This window comes from Syngnathus typhle, linkage group LG17, assembly GCF_033458585.1.
Source record: "Syngnathus typhle isolate RoL2023-S1 ecotype Sweden linkage group LG17, RoL_Styp_1.0, whole genome shotgun sequence".
NCBI classification, from domain to species: domain Eukaryota; kingdom Metazoa; phylum Chordata; class Actinopteri; order Syngnathiformes; family Syngnathidae; genus Syngnathus; species Syngnathus typhle.
The window spans coordinates 2,699,720-2,717,219 of NC_083754.1; the positions used below are offsets into that span (position 1 = coordinate 2,699,720).

The following is a 17,500-nucleotide window of genomic DNA, read 5'->3' on the forward strand; positions in this document are numbered from 1 at the left end:
TGATGTACAAAACATTTATTTCAAAAATATTTGCAATTCAAGCCATACACAAACATGTCATTGGCTTTGGTGTTACTTAAAAAAAGTGAACAAAGGTAATAACTACAATGTATGAAACAGTTTTCCTTATAGCTTACCTTCATGTACTTCTGAAATATGGAAAAATATACATGCCATTTTGAAAAAAGTACAAATGTGTTTACTGCACAGCAAATATACAAGCTTCAACATTGTTAAATTCAGAAAGCTGTATAATAAATAACTGATATATCGTTAAGTCTCTTAAATCCGAAAAAGTATTCCCTCTTTCTAACAAAAATGTGCACCTGAGAGGCAACTGGATTATTTTTTTTTTTTTGGTGCTCGGATTACAATTACCAATCACACCACAAGTACGGCATCGCTGCTACCAGAGAAGGACATGCTCTACTGAGCTGGTGCATCCTTGTTCTTCTTGTTCAGGACTTTGCGGAGGCTCTCGGGCATGAGGTACGGCCTCTCCGGGCTTCCATCATTCCTCTCAAGATCCTCCACTGAAGAGAGACCAAAAAAAAACATGTTCACTCTGACATTACTAGAATTAGGGGTTTACTTCAAAACATGACATTTTAGAATCCTGAATTTTGTTGCAATTAATTCTGCTTTATTATATAACAAGTACATTGGCAAACATGTTGAAAGGGGTTACCATCAAACTAGGTAGATTCACAGTAAAAACTCAAAACGCTAACAGTACAAAGTAAAATCAAGCTTCTAGGTCATCGGTCGTTAGTACAGGTCAATTCTTTGAAAAGTTTCTAATTCTCCATTCGTTCAAAGATGCATTGAGAAGATCGTTAAATTAGGAAAGTAGGCACATAAGTGGTATCAAATGGCTACTGGCCTGCAGCGTGAATACGTAACAGCCAATCACATTGAACACTCCAGGAAAATGGAGACGTGGCTACGAAACTAGTATTCAGCCGACTGTTCGAGAAACTTCCCTGTTTCGGGGTACCTTGCCACTTCTGAGCGTGCTCGGGAGACCTACGGCTCAAAAAGAGACCCGTCTTCTAAGTTTCAAATGGAAAAAAATCTAAACATTTTTTCTTAATCGAGAAATTTCCTGTCTATGAAAGCTGTGTCCTCAAACATTTTCCCCCCATTGGTTTCTTGATCCTGCAGGAGAGCAGAAGATGGTGGACCCTCCGAGTTGTTCTTCCAGAGAATCTCACGGAGAGAAGCGGACATGTAATAAGGCCTCGCAGCTGAACCGTCATTACGCTCCAGGTCTTCACCTTTATTTGCGTGTGAGTTTGTATATATAAAAAAAAAAAAAATGTGTGCGGGTTAGTGAATGGATGAGACGTTTAGTTATGAAGGTGAGACGGTGTTAAAATTGGCAGGGGGAAAAAAAGGGGAGTGGAATATGTTGAGGGTAGGAGAGGGGGGGGGGGCAGAGACAAAAAGAGAAAAGTCAGATAGCAGGCAAGCAAGCAAAAAAAGTCACCAAAAAATCACATTTTGAAGACTTTTTTATGCCACAGAATGAAAGAGTCGTTTCATTAATAGCTTTCCGGTTAAGACACCCGTTTTCATGCAGACAGCCCAACACCAAAAACAAAGCAAGGGCAAAGTTCGGAACGACCCCGAAAACATTTGACTGTTCAAAATACAATAAGCGGAAATCGTTGTTTTTGATGGACCGTTTCATTCAGTGTGTCATTGTTAGGTGACCGGTGAGGAGGTTCTACTCACAGAAGCAGAGGAACAGTGTGTCCACGCACATAGCGTACACGCTGAAGAATCCATGGGCAATCAGATAAGAGCCAACCACTACAGTCTAATCATCATCAGGGGAAAAAAAAAAACATTACAACTATTGCATCTTCATTTATTGACTATAATGTAAAGTGTATTTCATGACTCACCAGGATGGGTACCCAGTAGTAGTGGAGATGGGGAGCGGTGTCCTCAAAGGCCTTCACTCTCCCAGAGAAGAAGAAAAATGCAAAGACCCCTGTAGTAGAAGACAATAAAGAAGTCCCACAATGGTAACATTGTCTTTTCCTGCTTGGGGCACTTTCATCAAGATCGATGAGTTGTGATGTTGTGAGGTCAAACTGGAAGTTATACAATCGGCATAGTCATCGCAATGTGGTTTGAAAGCCTGGGGGAAATTTCTAATCAAGCGTGAAGAACACCGGACGCCAAACACTCACCCACGAGGCCGACAATGAGCAGTTTGCCCAAAAACAAGAGGAAATCTGTCACTTTGTCTAACACAGCCACCCTAGGAAACACAATTAAGCATTTTTAGAGAGTGGATTTAAAAAAATATTTGGAATAGTAAAAAAAAGCATGAACCTAATTATATTCCTCATGAGCAGGAAGAAGGCATCTCTGGCAGCTGTGCAGAAGTTCTTGCCATATATCGCCACCTAGTGGCCAGATGTGGGGAAACGTCTTATTAAAAAGCCAAAAAGTAAAGTCAGTTTAAAATACAGACAACTCACCATAATGTAGGCGTTTCTGTTTAAGAACTTGATGCATTTCTCCAGGCACCAAAAGCAGCACTTCATACAGCACAGGAGGAATCTGGTGAACTTATTATGGGCTCCTGGAAGAGTTCAAAGAGAAAACTTAAGATGTGCAATTTCTGCAAGGCCTTTTTTCTAAAACTATAATAAAATGCTAGATAGCAAAGCCTTTGGTACAAAAGACGTACGGACCAAGGCGGAATGAAAACAAAAACTAATCATGCGCAAGACATGCCCAGTTCAGTACATAATAGTACAAAGTCCTCACAAACTAACTGACCTTTAAGTTTATGATCCAGATACTCAAGCAGAACTCGAATGATCTGGATGATTGAAAGGATCAGGGAGCCAAAAGCCAAGGTTCCTGTGTGATACCTAAAACAGTACAAGTTATTCAAGCCACAGTGTCAAATAAAGGAAAATACACAATAATAAAATTAAACAAAATAAAAATGTTTTATAAAAAAACAAATAAAGGAAAATACAATAATAAAATATTATAAATGAAAAAAAAAAAACACACCTGAGAGATCTCCCGAGAGAAGAAAATATTGGGAAAGAAGGTATGTCGGCCGGCTTGACAAAAGCCCAGTAGTAGGAGGCAAAGGCCCCCGCCAACGTCATCTGTCCCAGCGCCGTGACAAAGTTGGCACACCAAAAGAAGAGGAAGACGTTGTAGAACTGCAAGCCGATCAGGTATTTGTGGTAAACAGTCTCTCCCCCATAGAAGGCAAAAAGGCACTCCGAGTCCGGGCACTGAGATTTCATGGCCGAGGTTGTGTAGTTCTGGGCGCACAAAAAAAAAAAAAAAAAAAAAAAAAAAAATTTAAATTCATTGACAGACGTAAATGATATCAAAATCATTTCAGCAACTCACAGCTGGATCGCACGTTTTCCTCGAGTGCTCACACGCCGACTCGTTGAACACTTTGTAGACGGGTTCGTTTGAAGTCGACAGGAAACTGAACAAGCTATGTCAAGGACAACCGGGACAATAATGGTTGCAGAACTTCTTTTCAGGGTCAGGCCAACGAAGACTCGACTTCCTGTCGAATGTTTTGCGTCGAAAATTGAGGTGGGCCAGAAAAGGATACACTGCGGTGGTGGCCCAGTAAGCGATGACTATAGCCAAAAGGAGAAAAGTGAACAGTGGGTAGAGGAGAGAACACATCACATGTCCAATCGCCCTGTAAACACAACATCATTATTTCTACTCTTTCAAATTATTTACCAAGTCTCTGGCGGGCGAGCGGGCGGCGGCTAAATGTTTCGACGCTATTCAAAAGCAATCTCTTACTTGCTGGCTTCTTTGATGAGTGCGATGGCAATGAGAAGCCGTTTCCTGAGGAAGATGAGTACAAGGATGATGATGACTTCCACGATGGCGAGAATGATCACTAAAAAAAAGGTAGAAGAGCAACGGTGGTGAGAATTTGCAAAAACGTGCATGTTTACATCCATTTCTGTTGATCTTACTGAAGGCCAGCCAGGTCTGTCTGATCTGAAGGTAGACTGTGAAGTCTGTCTGGAAGCCGAGATCCTGCAGGGTCACATCAGCTCCAGGTCTTCCCTTCAGGGCATCGTACTCCATATAGCAGTGGAAGATACCTTCATCGAGAAATAAAATAATTTAAGTATTTTTGAAAAGGAAGTAAAAATGAAGAACTGAGAACATATGTGGGAAATGATAAGACTAATTTAGACCAGGAGGAGGAAATTATGGATAATAATCATTTATTTGGGGTTACTCGGAGGCATGTTGCCGACTCAACATGATGAATTAGGAAGTGAAAGGTTGCTTGCGCTTTCAAAAACATTCAGTTTTTTAGGACACACTGGTGGAACACATTTATCTCGGTCTCATTTCTTCCACATCACAAAGATATAGAATTTACGCAGGGGGGTGTAGACTTTTTATATCAGTTCTGTTGTGACTATTAAGTTTGTATATAATAGTTTATGATATAAATACATTTCTGTACAGTCATATGTAGTATGGATAGATATGAATTTATAAAGTCTTACCATATCCAATCACTATGATCACCAAGGCTACCATGACCCAGACCATAATCCCTGCCAGGAAGCGGAGGAGGACGATGAAGACCAGGCTGAGGACTGTCGCGATAACCAAACCTCTGGAGAGAGCCAAGCGTTTCAGCAGGTAAGTAAAAAGGAAGCTAACACAATCTATGGTTTTAGCAGACATTTGGGAAAAAGAATCTTACATCAGGATCCAGTACCAAGACTGCGTGTAATCCTCAAAGATTTTCATGACCACCTGGCGAGCTTCTATGACCACAGTTGCATTCCTGTGGAAGAAAATAGCTTTGAGCTCACATATGATTTGTCGCATTTAGACCATATCCTAATGTAAATCATTTAAAAAAACGACGTGTAATAATTCCAGCACTCACTTCACTCCATCTACGAGATCCTTGGCATCTCTCATTTTTCCAGTTCCATCATCAAAGTGAGAGTTATTTCCCACAAGTATCACTCCTCCTTTTTGACCCAAAGCCGGGAAGCACCTACGGGTGACTGAAAGGAAATTCAATGAGTGTAAACATTTATTTTTTATTTTTTTAAAAGGGAGATGTGACAAAATATGAGACTGAAACTCACAAGATTTGCTGGGGGTCAGCATGGCAGGACACAGGCCTAACTTGAGAATTTGGGTTACAGCCTGAAACATGTTCAAACTGGTCAGACAGTATGTGAGGGGACCGTTTAGAATGATATTTTATGAACAACCTTTAGGTGACATTTTCATTTTATGAAACCCACCATTGAGTTAGTCACGCCTTCCTTGCAGAAGTTCTTGTAGTAGTCAAAGTCTTTTCTACTGGCGTGAGCGTTGATCAATGTCATGAATTTATCAGGGCACTTCTCCACACACATCTAATGAGGGAAGAAGAGGAAACATGCTCATCATTAAGCAAGAGCTGAAAAGACACTAAGCTGTCATAACAGTTGCAAAGTGGGAAAAAAAATAATAATTAAACCTGTGTGGTTGGACACTGGAACTCCAGCAGCACCACGGGGCTGGCACACTTCATGATGTTGAAGTAGAATAACAGTGGCTTCTTCCTGATCAAGAGAACCCAGAGAAACAATGGTCACATTCACTGCAAGCTATTTCCACAGATTCCAAAAGCGACGGACTCACTCAAGAGGGGTGCCGGCCTGCCCGCAGAACTGGCCTCGGCTGTCCGTGGGATAGATCACCTTCCTGGGGTCACCCTGAGACCAAGCTTAAAAAAAAAAACTATTCAATATATTGTCCATGCAAAAAAATATTATTTTTTTCCTTACCAAGTATTCCCACTCCAATATAACATACTATGGCAACAATGAAAAGAATGCAGCACACAATGTCTGTGCAGCTCCTGGAGACAAGAGAAATGTTTAGAGGATTTGGGATTTAAAAAAAAAAATCATCCAATAAAATCTTATCATTCACCTCTTCTGGAGTGGGCCTTTGAATGTAGGATCATATTTTCTCGGCTCTCCTGTAAAACAGAGCAGAGTTGATTCAGTCTCTGAGGAAACTCGCTTACATAACATTGTTGCACTGTAAAATAGTCAAAAAAAAAACACATCAACCAAAACAAGAGGGGGGGGGATGTTTAAAAAAGGAAATTGATTTAGGCGGTCATAGCAGTCTTCCTCCCATTTTCCTTATAGGCAGACACGCCTGGCAACCCAGCAAATTCCTCCCTTGTGACTAAGCGCGAGCAAAAGCAGAGAAAGAATGAGTCCATGGAACCTAGATGGCCACTAGAGGTCGCCAAATCCTTTGTTGTAATAAGTTTTAAACATGACAATGGAGTTGCTTGTCAATATATTTTGAAAAGAAGACTGAAAGTAACTACAACAAACAAACACGGAAGGTATTCATTTCAACAATGTCATATTAGTAAATTAGCTGGATATTATTTAAATTTCTACTTGACAGTTTGATGAAGCTCAACACGAGTGTTTACCCTTGTTCTTAATTTTAACTGTAGTGTAAATTCAAAAGTGCCAAAGACAATTGCTGCCATGAAGACTTCAATGGGAAAGCACAGGTTTCCATTACGTATTTGACAAGAGAGGAAGCATAACGACCGCAAAAAGAGAAGTGCATTTCTTTTCAGATGATGAGATGACAAAACAAACTATTTGATTGCAAGCAGAAATGGATCACAGTCTCGCCGAACCACAATATGTCTGCATATCAATTATGGATGCTTTTAAGGGGATTAATGCTGCAGCAAGCATTTATGAGAGAGGCTCTTCGAGAAACCACTTCCTAAAACATTGAGTGCTTGTTGTTGTCAGTATACGCAACGAAACCATCGTGTCGCTTTCAGTTGATTCAGGTCAGAGGAATGGGGCCTAACAAGCTTCAGTCAAATCCAGCCATTTTCAAAACTTTATATTCATTTGAATTCAATTGTAACAGGAAACGTGGGTCAAACCTTGGATACTCAGCAGCACACCCCTAAACAAAACCGAAACGCTGTTACGTCTCGAAACATTTAACGCCAGCTAAACCCATTTTAAAAGAAAACGTAAAATACTTCAGGGCTAACTTGAAACTTGAGCCGGAAGGGTAATTACCATGCTTTCCATAAAATTCTCCTTCCTCTGGCATCTTGAAATTCCTTTCTGTGGCTGTTCTTATGTAGTTTCTCTTCCAAGGACACTTAACTGGCGCTTTTTTTTTCCACCCCTACTTGTGTAGTTTCTCAAAAAGCGAGGAGACGTGAGGATCGCGTGGGTAGAAACCAGTCTAACCTGTCCTTGTGCGCCTGGCCGGTCTCCACCTTTCTCATGCCCCCTATCCTTCTCTGCCTCACCTTGTTTATCCTGAAACAATTCCCAATGAGTGTTCCCACCTGTGTATCTCCTCCCACTTCTAAAAACAAACCTCTCGCTCACTGGCTTCTTGTTGCTGGACCCCTGAGATTAGAGAAACTAAACTCATCTGCAGGAAGTCTGGGAGGGGACTCAGAAGAGGCGTGTCTGGGTGAAAGAATGGGTGGAAACTTGTGGTATATAAAAGAGAGGGAAAGGAAAAATAAAATGTTGTGTTATTGGAAACATGTGTTTTTGCAAAATCCAGGGGAAATTTGGACTCCAGGAGTTATTTGGGACTTTAAGTGTTATCATGTGCAAGTTTCATTTTGCGACGTTGTGTCGGAGTCAGAAAGATGAATTCATGATTTTAACAAAGAGCCCACAGTGTGACAAAATGGATATTTATAACAGACGATGATGTAACGGAGCACGACAGAATTTTTCCATTCCTTTTGTTTTGGTTGAGAGATTGAACGTACCAGTCCGAGCGATATTTTCAATGGCGGGGCTGCAAAGTGGTGACTGTGGTAACAGTTTTAATCTACTAAAAGCTCTCCACAGGAGGCTAATCCGATTCCACGTTTTGAAACCAGACAACTTGCGAAAAACTTAATTTAATTATCCGTGCGGAAATGTCATTTCCGACCAGTGTGTGAGCTTCTATAATGTAATAATAAAGCAATCTTCATTTACAATTGTGATGCAATACATGCAAACAAATGTGTTTCAAATTTAAAAGATATTTTTTTCGGAAAGGGGAAATTACATCAACAGTATATTTTTGTTTACCCTCGTGAGGATAAGCAGGAAAAAATCGGATGGATGGGTGGCATGCAGTTAGAGCTGAGCTGCTGTGTCATCGTTTCTTCCTGACCACTTCCGATATCCCAATGGCGAGCCCAGCCTTTGTTATTGTAGTCTTCAGTGAGCACTTATCCAACTTAATCCTCCACCTAATATTGTACCCAGCACAATAAAAAAAAAAAAAAAATGGAGATGCTGGCCCGGTGTGCAACATATTACATCCTTCATGGAGTGAAACACAAAGATGGAATCAATAGCTAATGAAAACATTTATTCATTACATCTGTGTTTGACCAGATTATGCTGTTAGCAGTAGAGGGTAAATGTCGATTTAACTTCATTCCGCATATTTAGTTTCATGGCTAAAAAAAAAAAAGTCACCACCTGGAATCAGTCAAGCGTTTCATTGTTTCCAGTACAATAATTAACGTGGAAATAATGTATCTATTTTTTTCCACTGCTTTTAACACCTGCGAAGCTAGTTTGCGAAAAGTCTTTCGTTTGATGCAAAGTATAAATATTGGACTCGAGAGCAATGGAGAAAATTCCTGTGCTTCAGATCCCATCGTGTCATGATCCATCTATAGCTCTCACTTCTCAATGTAAATAAAAGTATCACGCTTAACTAGTTGGCAAGAACCCCAGTTAGCTAACTCACGTGATCTGGATTATTTAAGGCAGCAGAACTATAAAATGGAAAATAGGTGGTTTCACTTATGGAGGGATTCTTACTTGTTTGTTATGGATGGGTGAAGAATTAAACATTCTGGACGCACAAGCTTTAACAAACGACACAAGAAGAAAGGTCAGAGAGAATTTGAATCAAGTTTCAAAGCGCTCGTCTAAATATGGCTTCTAATTACAGCTCATCTGAAGCAGGGCATGGCTGCTACAGATCCTGTCATTGTGGTATTTTTTTTTTATATATATATATAGCGGAAAATACTCTGTATGAAACCCCACAGCTCTGAACGATTGAAAAGCTTTCTTCAGTTAGATATGTTCAACATTGTGGGCACTGGGTAGTTTGTTTGGCAGTTTTCCATCTGAGTGTAAAAATTGGCCAGTATCTGTATTTTTTTTTTTTTTTTTTACTCTGGTTCAAGGATGACAAAGAACTTCTAAAAATTACTCAAACCTCTAAAGCACTTAAACTCATTTTATTTTAATGTGTGATTTACTTTTTTTTTTTACAATTTTTTTTAATCCTAAGATTTTTTATTTTTTTTATATTAACTTGAGGAAACAATAGTGTAGTATGTTTCAATAATACAATTAATCAAAAATGACACTGCATCATGTCTGTTATAAAGCTTATGAGTCATGCCTTCATTAAATTTTAAAGCTGCACATTCCAAACTTCAAAATGGCTTTGAGAAAACAAAGTAAAGTAGTCAGAGTAAAGCAAAAATGAAACATTTCTTGTACATTTAGTTTGGCTCAAAGACAATTTGAATAAATAAAATATTCAAGATCTATTAGTAGATGAAAGAGACTTCTCCCGCCTGGATCATAGACGTGATCGGCGTACATTATGTCACTAACTACATGCTGCGTTTGAAAAACTAGGCTTGCAAAAGCACTCTCAGCAAACTCTGCTCTTATTTGAATTCTTGGACATTTTTTTAAATAAGATAAGGTGCAGCAGGGGAACAGATCAGATGATGACTAGTTTGTATACCACGGAAGGGTTGCAAAATATTGGCAAAATGATCCATGCCTAAACTAAGTACTTGAAAACCTCAAGGTTCTCTAGCTATTGCATAAAAATGGCCTTCATTTGATTTGATTTTTTTTTTTTTAAATAAATGCTTCTCTATGAATATTTCTTATTCCTAGTAGATGAATCAAATTTATTTTGTCATTGTATTCAGTCATAGCTGGCCATGGCGTTTTTGTTGCACCGCGTGACTTTCAAGAATGACTCAAAATTTCAAGTCACATTTTCCAAGAAATCCGAAGACGCATCATCAACATTTATGACTCTCCTTATGTGTATTGAGCTCTGGACAAGAAGTATCTGAAACTTGTATATTTTAGTCTTCAGATATAACACGCACACATGCATAGTAAACACTCTTGTATATCATATATGTATATAATCACTATGCACTAGCAATGGCACGTATGTTTATAAACGTATAATTACTGCAGAACAAGACAAGAACTGGAACAAAGGCGCAGCTAGCTGGGGGGGGAGTACCTTCTCCCCATGTTGAGTTTTTTTGGGTTTTTTTAAATAAGATGGGCTGCACCCTTTACAATACTGGACAGCTAAGTTGACTGCCATGCCAATGTGAGGAATGTGGCAGCAACTGAACAAGCAAAGGTTATTGTTTTAGGACATTGAGCCAGAGCCCCAAAACACGGATGGCACACATTTCCAAATCTATATTCCTGCATTTTATTCTCAAGTAGTGTGAAAACAGTTGTTTACTATCACTGTATTTGCACATATACAACGCAGTGACGAGTGAAAGTGGTCCCGTTGTTGTCAGCTAGCTGGTGGAAGTAATAATCGATCACATGAAATGATCATGAAACCTTTGCATTTATTGACGTAATTGTTGAAGAATGCCGCAATGCAATGTGGCTTTGTTTGGAGTAGCTAACGTAAAGTCCCGTCGGCTATCAAAATGTTGAGCATCAAAGCAGCGCATAAAATAACGAAGTTACCGTATTTCGTTGTCTCTTGAAGTTCCATTGTATCGGAATAATTCATGTCACACCAAATGGCTCTGGGCGACGACTTGAGTGTATTTACAGCCTTTGGGAGTGGTGGTCGTCAAGGATCGGTGTCCATTTAAACACAGGGTAAAAGTCCGCTCCAAAAATCTTGACTGCCCTACTACCGTTTAAAGGGGTCTTGCTCCAACGAGAATGCCGACCAATCGCAACAGAGTATACACTTGATTGACGTGACGCTCGGCGAATCAGCATCGAGAAGCGGGACGTCATGGTGTTTCGCGTCTTCATAACAATACCGTTAAGTGACAGAAGCAGAAATGGAGCTACTGTACTATGGCTGTCATTTTTTTAAAATTCTTTTCAACATTGTTAATTTTTGTTTGATGCCATCACACTACAGCATGGCTGTTAAACACGCGCAGAAAAGAGATTTATTTTGGTTTTATGTGTTTACAAATCAGCAGTAATATGACGCGGAAATTGGCCCCACCCTCAAGTGGTGAGATGGCATATATTTTATTGGCCCAAAAAGTCCCAAGCAACATTAATTATAAATGCAAAGTATTCATTTGTAATGTAGACACACGCCTACCATTGCATGGGTAATTGACTCTGTGCTATGAGTCACGACAGTTTGCAGAGGAAGAAGAGCTATGCCGGTTGCCCTATTTAAGCAACATTGGGACAACCACATTGATTACAAGTTAAAATTAAGAATAAGCTTGCTCAGTGTCAGTCAGGATGGGCTCCAACTCAACCGTGGCCGTTCAAAACGCAACAATGATCGTTCTAAATGTTACATTAATGACCTTGTAAAGTGGATTATTTTTAATTATATATATCTATATCATTTAGTACAATTACCTCATGCACATCCAAAACAAAAGCGGTTTGTGGGTATAACACGGGGTATAACAAAAGTGTTTTTTTTTTAAAAGACACCTCTATTTATTTTTTTATAATGTTAGTCATATATTATTATGAATTCTTGAAAGAAACACCAAAGCAGCGAGCTCATTTTGCGAATAACAACTTGTAAACAAGTTGAGCCACGACTACATAATGCGACGTCCTTTACGTGATGACGTCACCTGCTGCGCTGTCAAACCAAAACAGAAAAGTGAATTCTGGACAAACGTTTTTCTACTGAAGAAAGGTAATTAAATCTAAAACATATGTGACTGCAGATTTTACTTACCCAACTGAGCATGCAAAACTGTAAACATAAGACTTTGTCTCTCGTGTTGACAGCAAATGTACGCGCAAGCGTTGTTAGCCAATAGCAATACATTGCATATGCTAGCTAAGTTAGCCGAGCTAGTGTGTTGTTATTCCGTTTTCCATTTTTAATATCGGTTAGTAATGTGAATTTAATGGCACGAGTCTTGTAAATATTAAACATTATAAATTAAAATTGTGTTTTGCCCCGATCGACCAAGGTAAAAGGGTGTAAACACATTCAAGGTTATGGCACCACCTTTGACAGTACCTTGAAGTTCTTTAGGTCATTAAAGACTATTGTGATTTCCTAGGCATTGAATCTTAATCATGGCGCTGAGCAACATGTGTCGCCTTTTGGCTCAACCTCAGCGATGTGCCCTCCTTTGTTTTGCTCGAGCTCAGGGGACTGCAGCGCCTGTTAGGTGGGGTAAGTCAACATAGTAAATTTATAGTTTATAACAGTAACCTACCTACACACAGAAACTATACTTACCATTCTTTTGGGGTGGATTTTTTTTTCTTCCAGATGCAGAGAAGTCCGAAAAGACCAAAGCAAGTATGTGAATTGGATTATATTCTATGGTTGGGATGAAAAATGTCTTCCAAGGTTTATTCTGCCGTGGTTCTTTTTTAAATGCCGACAGGTAAAGTCCAGTTCAACTGGCGTGATGCTCTGGATTTAGAGGGCCTGCTGACAGAGGAGGAGGTGATGATCAGAGATTCTTTTAGAACCTACTGCCAAGACAAACTGATGCCACGTATCGTTTTAGCAAACAGAAATGAAGGTAAAAAACATGCACTATATAGACGCTAGTCAACTTATATCGCAGAAATTTATAACAGTCGAAACCATCTTTTATTTTGTGACTTTTTTAATTTCAGTGTTCCACAGAGAAATAGTGTCCGAAATGGGTGATATGGGTGTCCTGGGTCCAACCATTAAAGGTCAGCCATTTTAAAAACAGAATTTCTAACATGAACAATACGATTTGGTTGCATTTGAATTTGTCCGATTTGTTTCCTCTCCTGTTTTTGATCTAAAGGTTACGGCTGTGCGGGGACGAGCTACGTGGCCTACGGTTTAATCGCCCGAGAAGTGGAAAAGGTGGACAGCGGTTACCGTTCAGTCATGAGCGTGCAGTCGTCACTGGTGATGCATCCCATCAATGCGTATGGCACTGAGGAGCAGAAGCAGAAGTACCTACCCAAGCTAGGTAAGAACAAAATATTAGTTGTTGCTAAATTTGCTCTTATCGTTTAAAACTGCTTCCGAGTGAATCAATATTTGAAAGAATGCTGGTTGTTTAGCTCGCGGAGAGATCCTTGGTTGCTTTGGCCTGACTGAGCCAAATCACGGCAGCGACCCAAGCAGCATGGAGACCAGAGCAAAGTACAATCCGTCCAGTCGCACCTACTCCCTCACTGGCTCCAAGACGTGGTGAGTGCTTTTTACTTTTACCATTCTTTTTTTACAAAAGTATCTGCACTACTGCTTAAGTAATTCTCCCAGGTCTGGTTATTTTTTCTGATCTATTTACACTCAGATTTCTACTTCATGTAAACTCAATGCTGCCGGAATGCTGTAATGTTAACAAATGTCCACAGGGTGGCGGTATTTATCCATGAATTGGTATATTAAAGTATGTAAAGGGAATGATGGTTCTGATGGACTTGTGTACAGGGTCCATTGAGGCTCAAATAAAAATTTCAAAAAGTTCATAAAGACTGAGATTGAATTCAGTGTGTATTAGAGTAATTCTAAGATGTTCCCATTCCCAGGATCACCAACTCTCCTGTGGCGGATATCGCGGTGGTGTGGGCAAAATGCGATGACGGGAAGATTCGCGGCTTCATCTTGGAGCGAGGCATGAAAGGCTTTTCCACTCCCAAGATTGAGGGAAAGTTCTCCCTGAGAGCATCTTCCACCGGGATGATCGTCATGGATGAGGTGGAGGTTCCTGAAGAGAACCTTCTTCCCAATGCGACTGGACTTGGGGTGAGTGGAAGGGATACTTTCCTTGCTGTGGTACATTTTCATATTGTACAAAAATTGCTTCTCCAGGGTCCATTTGGCTGCTTGAACAACGCTCGTTACGGCATTGCGTGGGGGGCTCTTGGGGCGGCGGAGTTCTGCTTCCATGCAGCTCGTCAGTACACGCTTGACAGGTCATTTCCAATGTCTTGTTTTCTTTGCGTGGAGACGTTTTGAGTTAGTGACACACCAGCGTTGTGTTTCTCATTCTCGAAACCAGGATCCAATTTGGAGTGCCACTCGCACGGAATCAGCTAATGCAGAAGAAAATGGCTGACATGTTGACCGAGATCACCATCGGTCTACAGTCTTGTCTGCAGCTGGGGAGACTCATCGATGAGAAAAAGTAAGAGGTTACCAATCTCTGGTTTTGTCTGAATTGAAGTTGCCTACACTGTTTGGACCAGGTCTGCCCCTGAGATGATCTCAATGCTAAAGCGGAACAGCTGCGGTAAAGCGCTGGACGTAGCCAGACAGGCCAGAGACATGCTGGGAGGAAACGGCATCGCGGACGAATACCATATCATCCGCCACGTCTTGAACCTGGAGGCCGTCAACACATATGAAGGTCATCACGGAATTTGTCAACAAATATGTTTTTGTATTCACTCATCGTTTAATGGAGATGTTCTTACCACCATCTCCCTTCCCACCCTCAGGTACCCACGATATCCACGCATTGATACTGGGCCGAGCAATCACCGGTCTGCAGTCCTTCACCGTGGACAAATAGAGCCGCATTCTCGACGCTGCTTTCAACCAATCGGGAGTCTGAAAAGACTGTACACGTCAATTCTGTAATATGACCGCTGACTATAAAGAGAGATATTTTTGTAATTTGAATAACATCCTGTTTTGTTTAAAAACATGATTCGATTAGGAAGTTGCGACGTGATGATTAGAGTTGTTGTCGGTTACTGATAAGAGCTAAACCGGCTCTCCACATCTCAACGTTTGAAATAGAACCGTAATGAACGGTTGTCCGAGATAAGACATGATGCTGTAGCACTTTACTGGTTCCTTTCCTGAGATGATCATGACTCCATGATTCGCTAGAGGTCAAGTTTGCATCAACGCTTTTGAATAAAGAGTATTTTAAAAAGTTCACATTTGTCAGATGTCTAATTAAAATCCTAAATCTTAATTTATCTCTATCAATATAGTTGTTTTTAATACTTGCTAGTTATGCAAAAGCCATTATCGTAAACGTTCATGTTGAAGGGAGGTTTGTCATTGGCTAGGTAGTCATAAGAATGATAGGAAAAATATTTGGATTAAAATTTAACACCATTTACTTTCAGAACATCCATCAAGTCAATGAGATAAAAGTGAAAAATGTTATGTAAGATAATGGAAGTCATTCTGCAGGGTTGGGAAATGGGACTCAAAATCAGGAGAGCACATGGCAAATGTTCAAGACTCTTTCTATGATGCAGATGGCAATTACGTAAGTGCACCTGTGGTGTTTTTTGACACACGACAGCGTTATCCTCTGGGATCGTCATCCTGTTCCTCACGAGTGGGCCGAAACGCCAACTAAAGGAAAAACAATCTTCAGTGATTAGCAGCTCATCTCTGAAGACATGAGGGCCAGATCAGGGGGTTGAGCAAGCAGATAAAGACCACCATCCCCTCTGGCTTTATTACATGTCTGTCTGCCACTTTGAAGTGAAGGGAATTAAAAAGCGACAAATCCCTGGCTGTGCATGTCCTGCATAGCTCTTACGTAAGGAAATTACTTTTCCTTTTTTTGGCTTGACCAATGGCTTTTCATGTTTAAATGTGAGTCACTGTGACTGATTGTGGCCCAAAAATGGCCTGTGTGGATGATGATGATGGTGATTGACATGAAGGTTTACTGCATGAAACCAAGTCAAGTGTGGGGGCGGGGAAAAAAGGGAGAGCTGTCATCTCCTGCCTACTCGGAGGTGCGCTCAGATACTTAAGATGACAGAATTAATCATCACGGATTAGAAGGTACTAGTCACCAGGATGAGCTCAATGGGACTCATAATTGGCCATCTCTGGGCAATTGACACTGGGAGGAAATCCTTAGATTAAGCCCTAAACCATTTGAATTTTATCAAATGTGACTTTTTTTTCTTAATCGATTTGAGATGTTCATTGTTAATGATCTCAAAAGGAGATCATACACTTGTCAAGCTTTTTAAGACGTCAAAAAACTTTACTACATAATTCTCAGATTACATTTTAATATGATTGGTTAATTATGAACACGTGCTAGGTAGGGGAGGGTGTGCACACTTGTGCAACCGCATTTCAGGTTTGATTTGTATTTTACATGACAAAAAAGCAGGGGCGTGTAGACTTTTGAATGTCCACAGCAGCACTCACTTGTGCGTATGGGACGGAGAATGAAAGCCAGCGGCTTGTGGCTAACTTGAGGGAATTAAGGGCAACGTAAACCCGTGGTGAGCGGAGGCGTGTTGACGACACGGTAAGAGAGCGGATCGCTCAGTGACTGTTCTGACTGAGCAGCATCTCACCCGGCATACATGAAGCCGCAGCTCTGACATAAAGGTAAGACGTTTTGGATTAAATATTTTTTTTTTTTTTTTAGCCTAATCTGACATCTTTTATCCTGGCAGATCCACTTCATGAACAGTGACTTGAATTTTTTCTGTGGGATTTAATGTGGAAGGATCCTCGATTGTTTCCACATTTGAGCGACAAGGAGATAAGGACAGAAACATCTTTCCGTAATAATGAGCAGCTATAATTTAACCATGTGGAACTCCAGCGCTAATGCCCAGGCGTCTTTAGAGGAGCCTTTGTACAAGCAGTACAAGCCTGCGGTCAAGGAGCTGATCCCCCTGCCCAAGGCGGTGATCTACCTGCTCATGGCGGCCCTGGTGGTGGTCGGAGTGGCATATGCCATTATTGGACATCTCATTAAGGATCTGGCCATGGATATTGCAGGTATGTTTTAATATCCCTGGCATCGAGCTGCTAAAGTCAAAATAAGTTCAATATTTTTTCACATTATCTTCATGGTGTACCTGCAGATGATTTACAGAGATTTTCCTGGATTAAAAAAATTGCTGTGTGAATATTCAGAAGTTGTTGAACAGAAATGATATGAATGAGTAAAAGTTCAGGATCCAATATTTGGATTATAGAAGACATTTATATTATCCGCTTGCTTATGAAAAAAATATTATTTTGGTTAGAATTGAAATTACGATTATTCAAATCATTTTTGTGTACAAAGCAAGAAAATGTTTGCAAGTTGGAAATGCAATACAAATTAAATCATTTGAAGCGTAAAAAAATTCCTTTTGGTCCTAACGAAATTCATAAAATTAGCTATTCTATTTAATAGTCATCATTTTTTACCATGATGCCAATTTCTACAATTGAAGTCATAATT

The 17,500-nt window shown here is 40.2% G+C and overlaps 2 protein-coding genes across 5 annotated transcripts; one reads left to right on the plus strand and one right to left on the minus strand.

The window, feature by feature from the left end:
- LOC133170706 (choline transporter-like protein 2) lies at positions 1 to 11,032 on the minus strand. 4 transcript variants are annotated; one of them, XM_061303825.1, is made up of 22 exons: positions 10,845 to 11,030; positions 5,983 to 6,031; positions 5,835 to 5,908; positions 5,689 to 5,773; positions 5,525 to 5,609; positions 5,307 to 5,420; positions 5,145 to 5,205; positions 4,937 to 5,060; positions 4,748 to 4,831; positions 4,545 to 4,657; positions 3,996 to 4,127; positions 3,817 to 3,916; positions 3,614 to 3,706; positions 3,397 to 3,481; positions 3,043 to 3,305; positions 2,800 to 2,894; positions 2,496 to 2,599; positions 2,347 to 2,420; positions 2,202 to 2,272; positions 1,911 to 1,999; positions 1,738 to 1,822; positions 1 to 533 (listed from the first exon to the last, which is right to left on the minus strand). In XM_061303825.1, the coding sequence occupies exons 1-22, from the start codon at positions 10,888 to 10,890 to the stop codon at positions 427 to 429; spliced, it is 2,133 nt and encodes a 710-aa protein (XP_061159809.1). In that variant the 5' UTR covers positions 10,891 to 11,030; the 3' UTR covers positions 1 to 426. The 4 variants fall into 4 exon arrangements, with proteins under 4 accessions (XP_061159809.1, XP_061159810.1, XP_061159807.1 ...); XM_061303826.1 differs by lacking the exon at positions 10,845 to 11,030 and adding an exon at positions 7,125 to 7,495; XM_061303823.1 differs by lacking the exon at positions 1 to 533 and adding an exon at positions 622 to 1,277 and having other exon boundaries at positions 10,845 to 11,032.
- Positions 11,033 to 11,866: 834 nt separating this feature from the next.
- LOC133170708 (glutaryl-CoA dehydrogenase, mitochondrial-like) lies at positions 11,867 to 15,214 on the plus strand. The gene is made up of 12 exons (XM_061303828.1): positions 11,867 to 12,012; positions 12,389 to 12,504; positions 12,604 to 12,633; positions 12,722 to 12,862; positions 12,960 to 13,022; positions 13,121 to 13,291; positions 13,386 to 13,515; positions 13,857 to 14,073; positions 14,140 to 14,243; positions 14,330 to 14,455; positions 14,517 to 14,677; positions 14,769 to 15,214. The coding sequence occupies exons 2-12, from the start codon at positions 12,405 to 12,407 to the stop codon at positions 14,840 to 14,842; spliced, it is 1,317 nt and encodes a 438-aa protein (XP_061159812.1). The 5' UTR covers positions 11,867 to 12,012; positions 12,389 to 12,404; the 3' UTR covers positions 14,843 to 15,214.
- Positions 15,215 to 17,500: the final 2,286 nt, after the last annotated feature.

Excerpts from the sequence above, each read along its gene's own strand:
- LOC133170706 (XM_061303823.1), bottom strand. The coding sequence starts at position 10,890 with ATGAATTATTCCGATACAATGGAACTTCAAGAGACAACGAAATACG. Across the intron at positions 3,917-3,995 it reads ACAGACCTGGCTGGCCTTCA|TGATCATTCTCGCCATCGTG; the intron begins GTAAGATCAACA and ends CCTTTTTTTTAG. Across the intron at positions 2,273-2,346 it reads CTCATGAGGAATATAATTAG|GGTGGCTGTGTTAGACAAAG; the intron begins GTTCATGCTTTT and ends TGTGTTTCCTAG.
- LOC133170708 (XM_061303828.1), top strand. The coding sequence starts at position 12,405 with ATGGCGCTGAGCAACATGTGTCGCCTTTTGGCTCAACCTCAGCGATGT. Across the intron at positions 13,292-13,385 it reads GAAGTACCTACCCAAGCTAG|CTCGCGGAGAGATCCTTGGT; the intron begins GTAAGAACAAAA and ends CTGGTTGTTTAG. Across the intron at positions 13,516-13,856 it reads CTCACTGGCTCCAAGACGTG|GATCACCAACTCTCCTGTGG; the intron begins GTGAGTGCTTTT and ends TCCCATTCCCAG.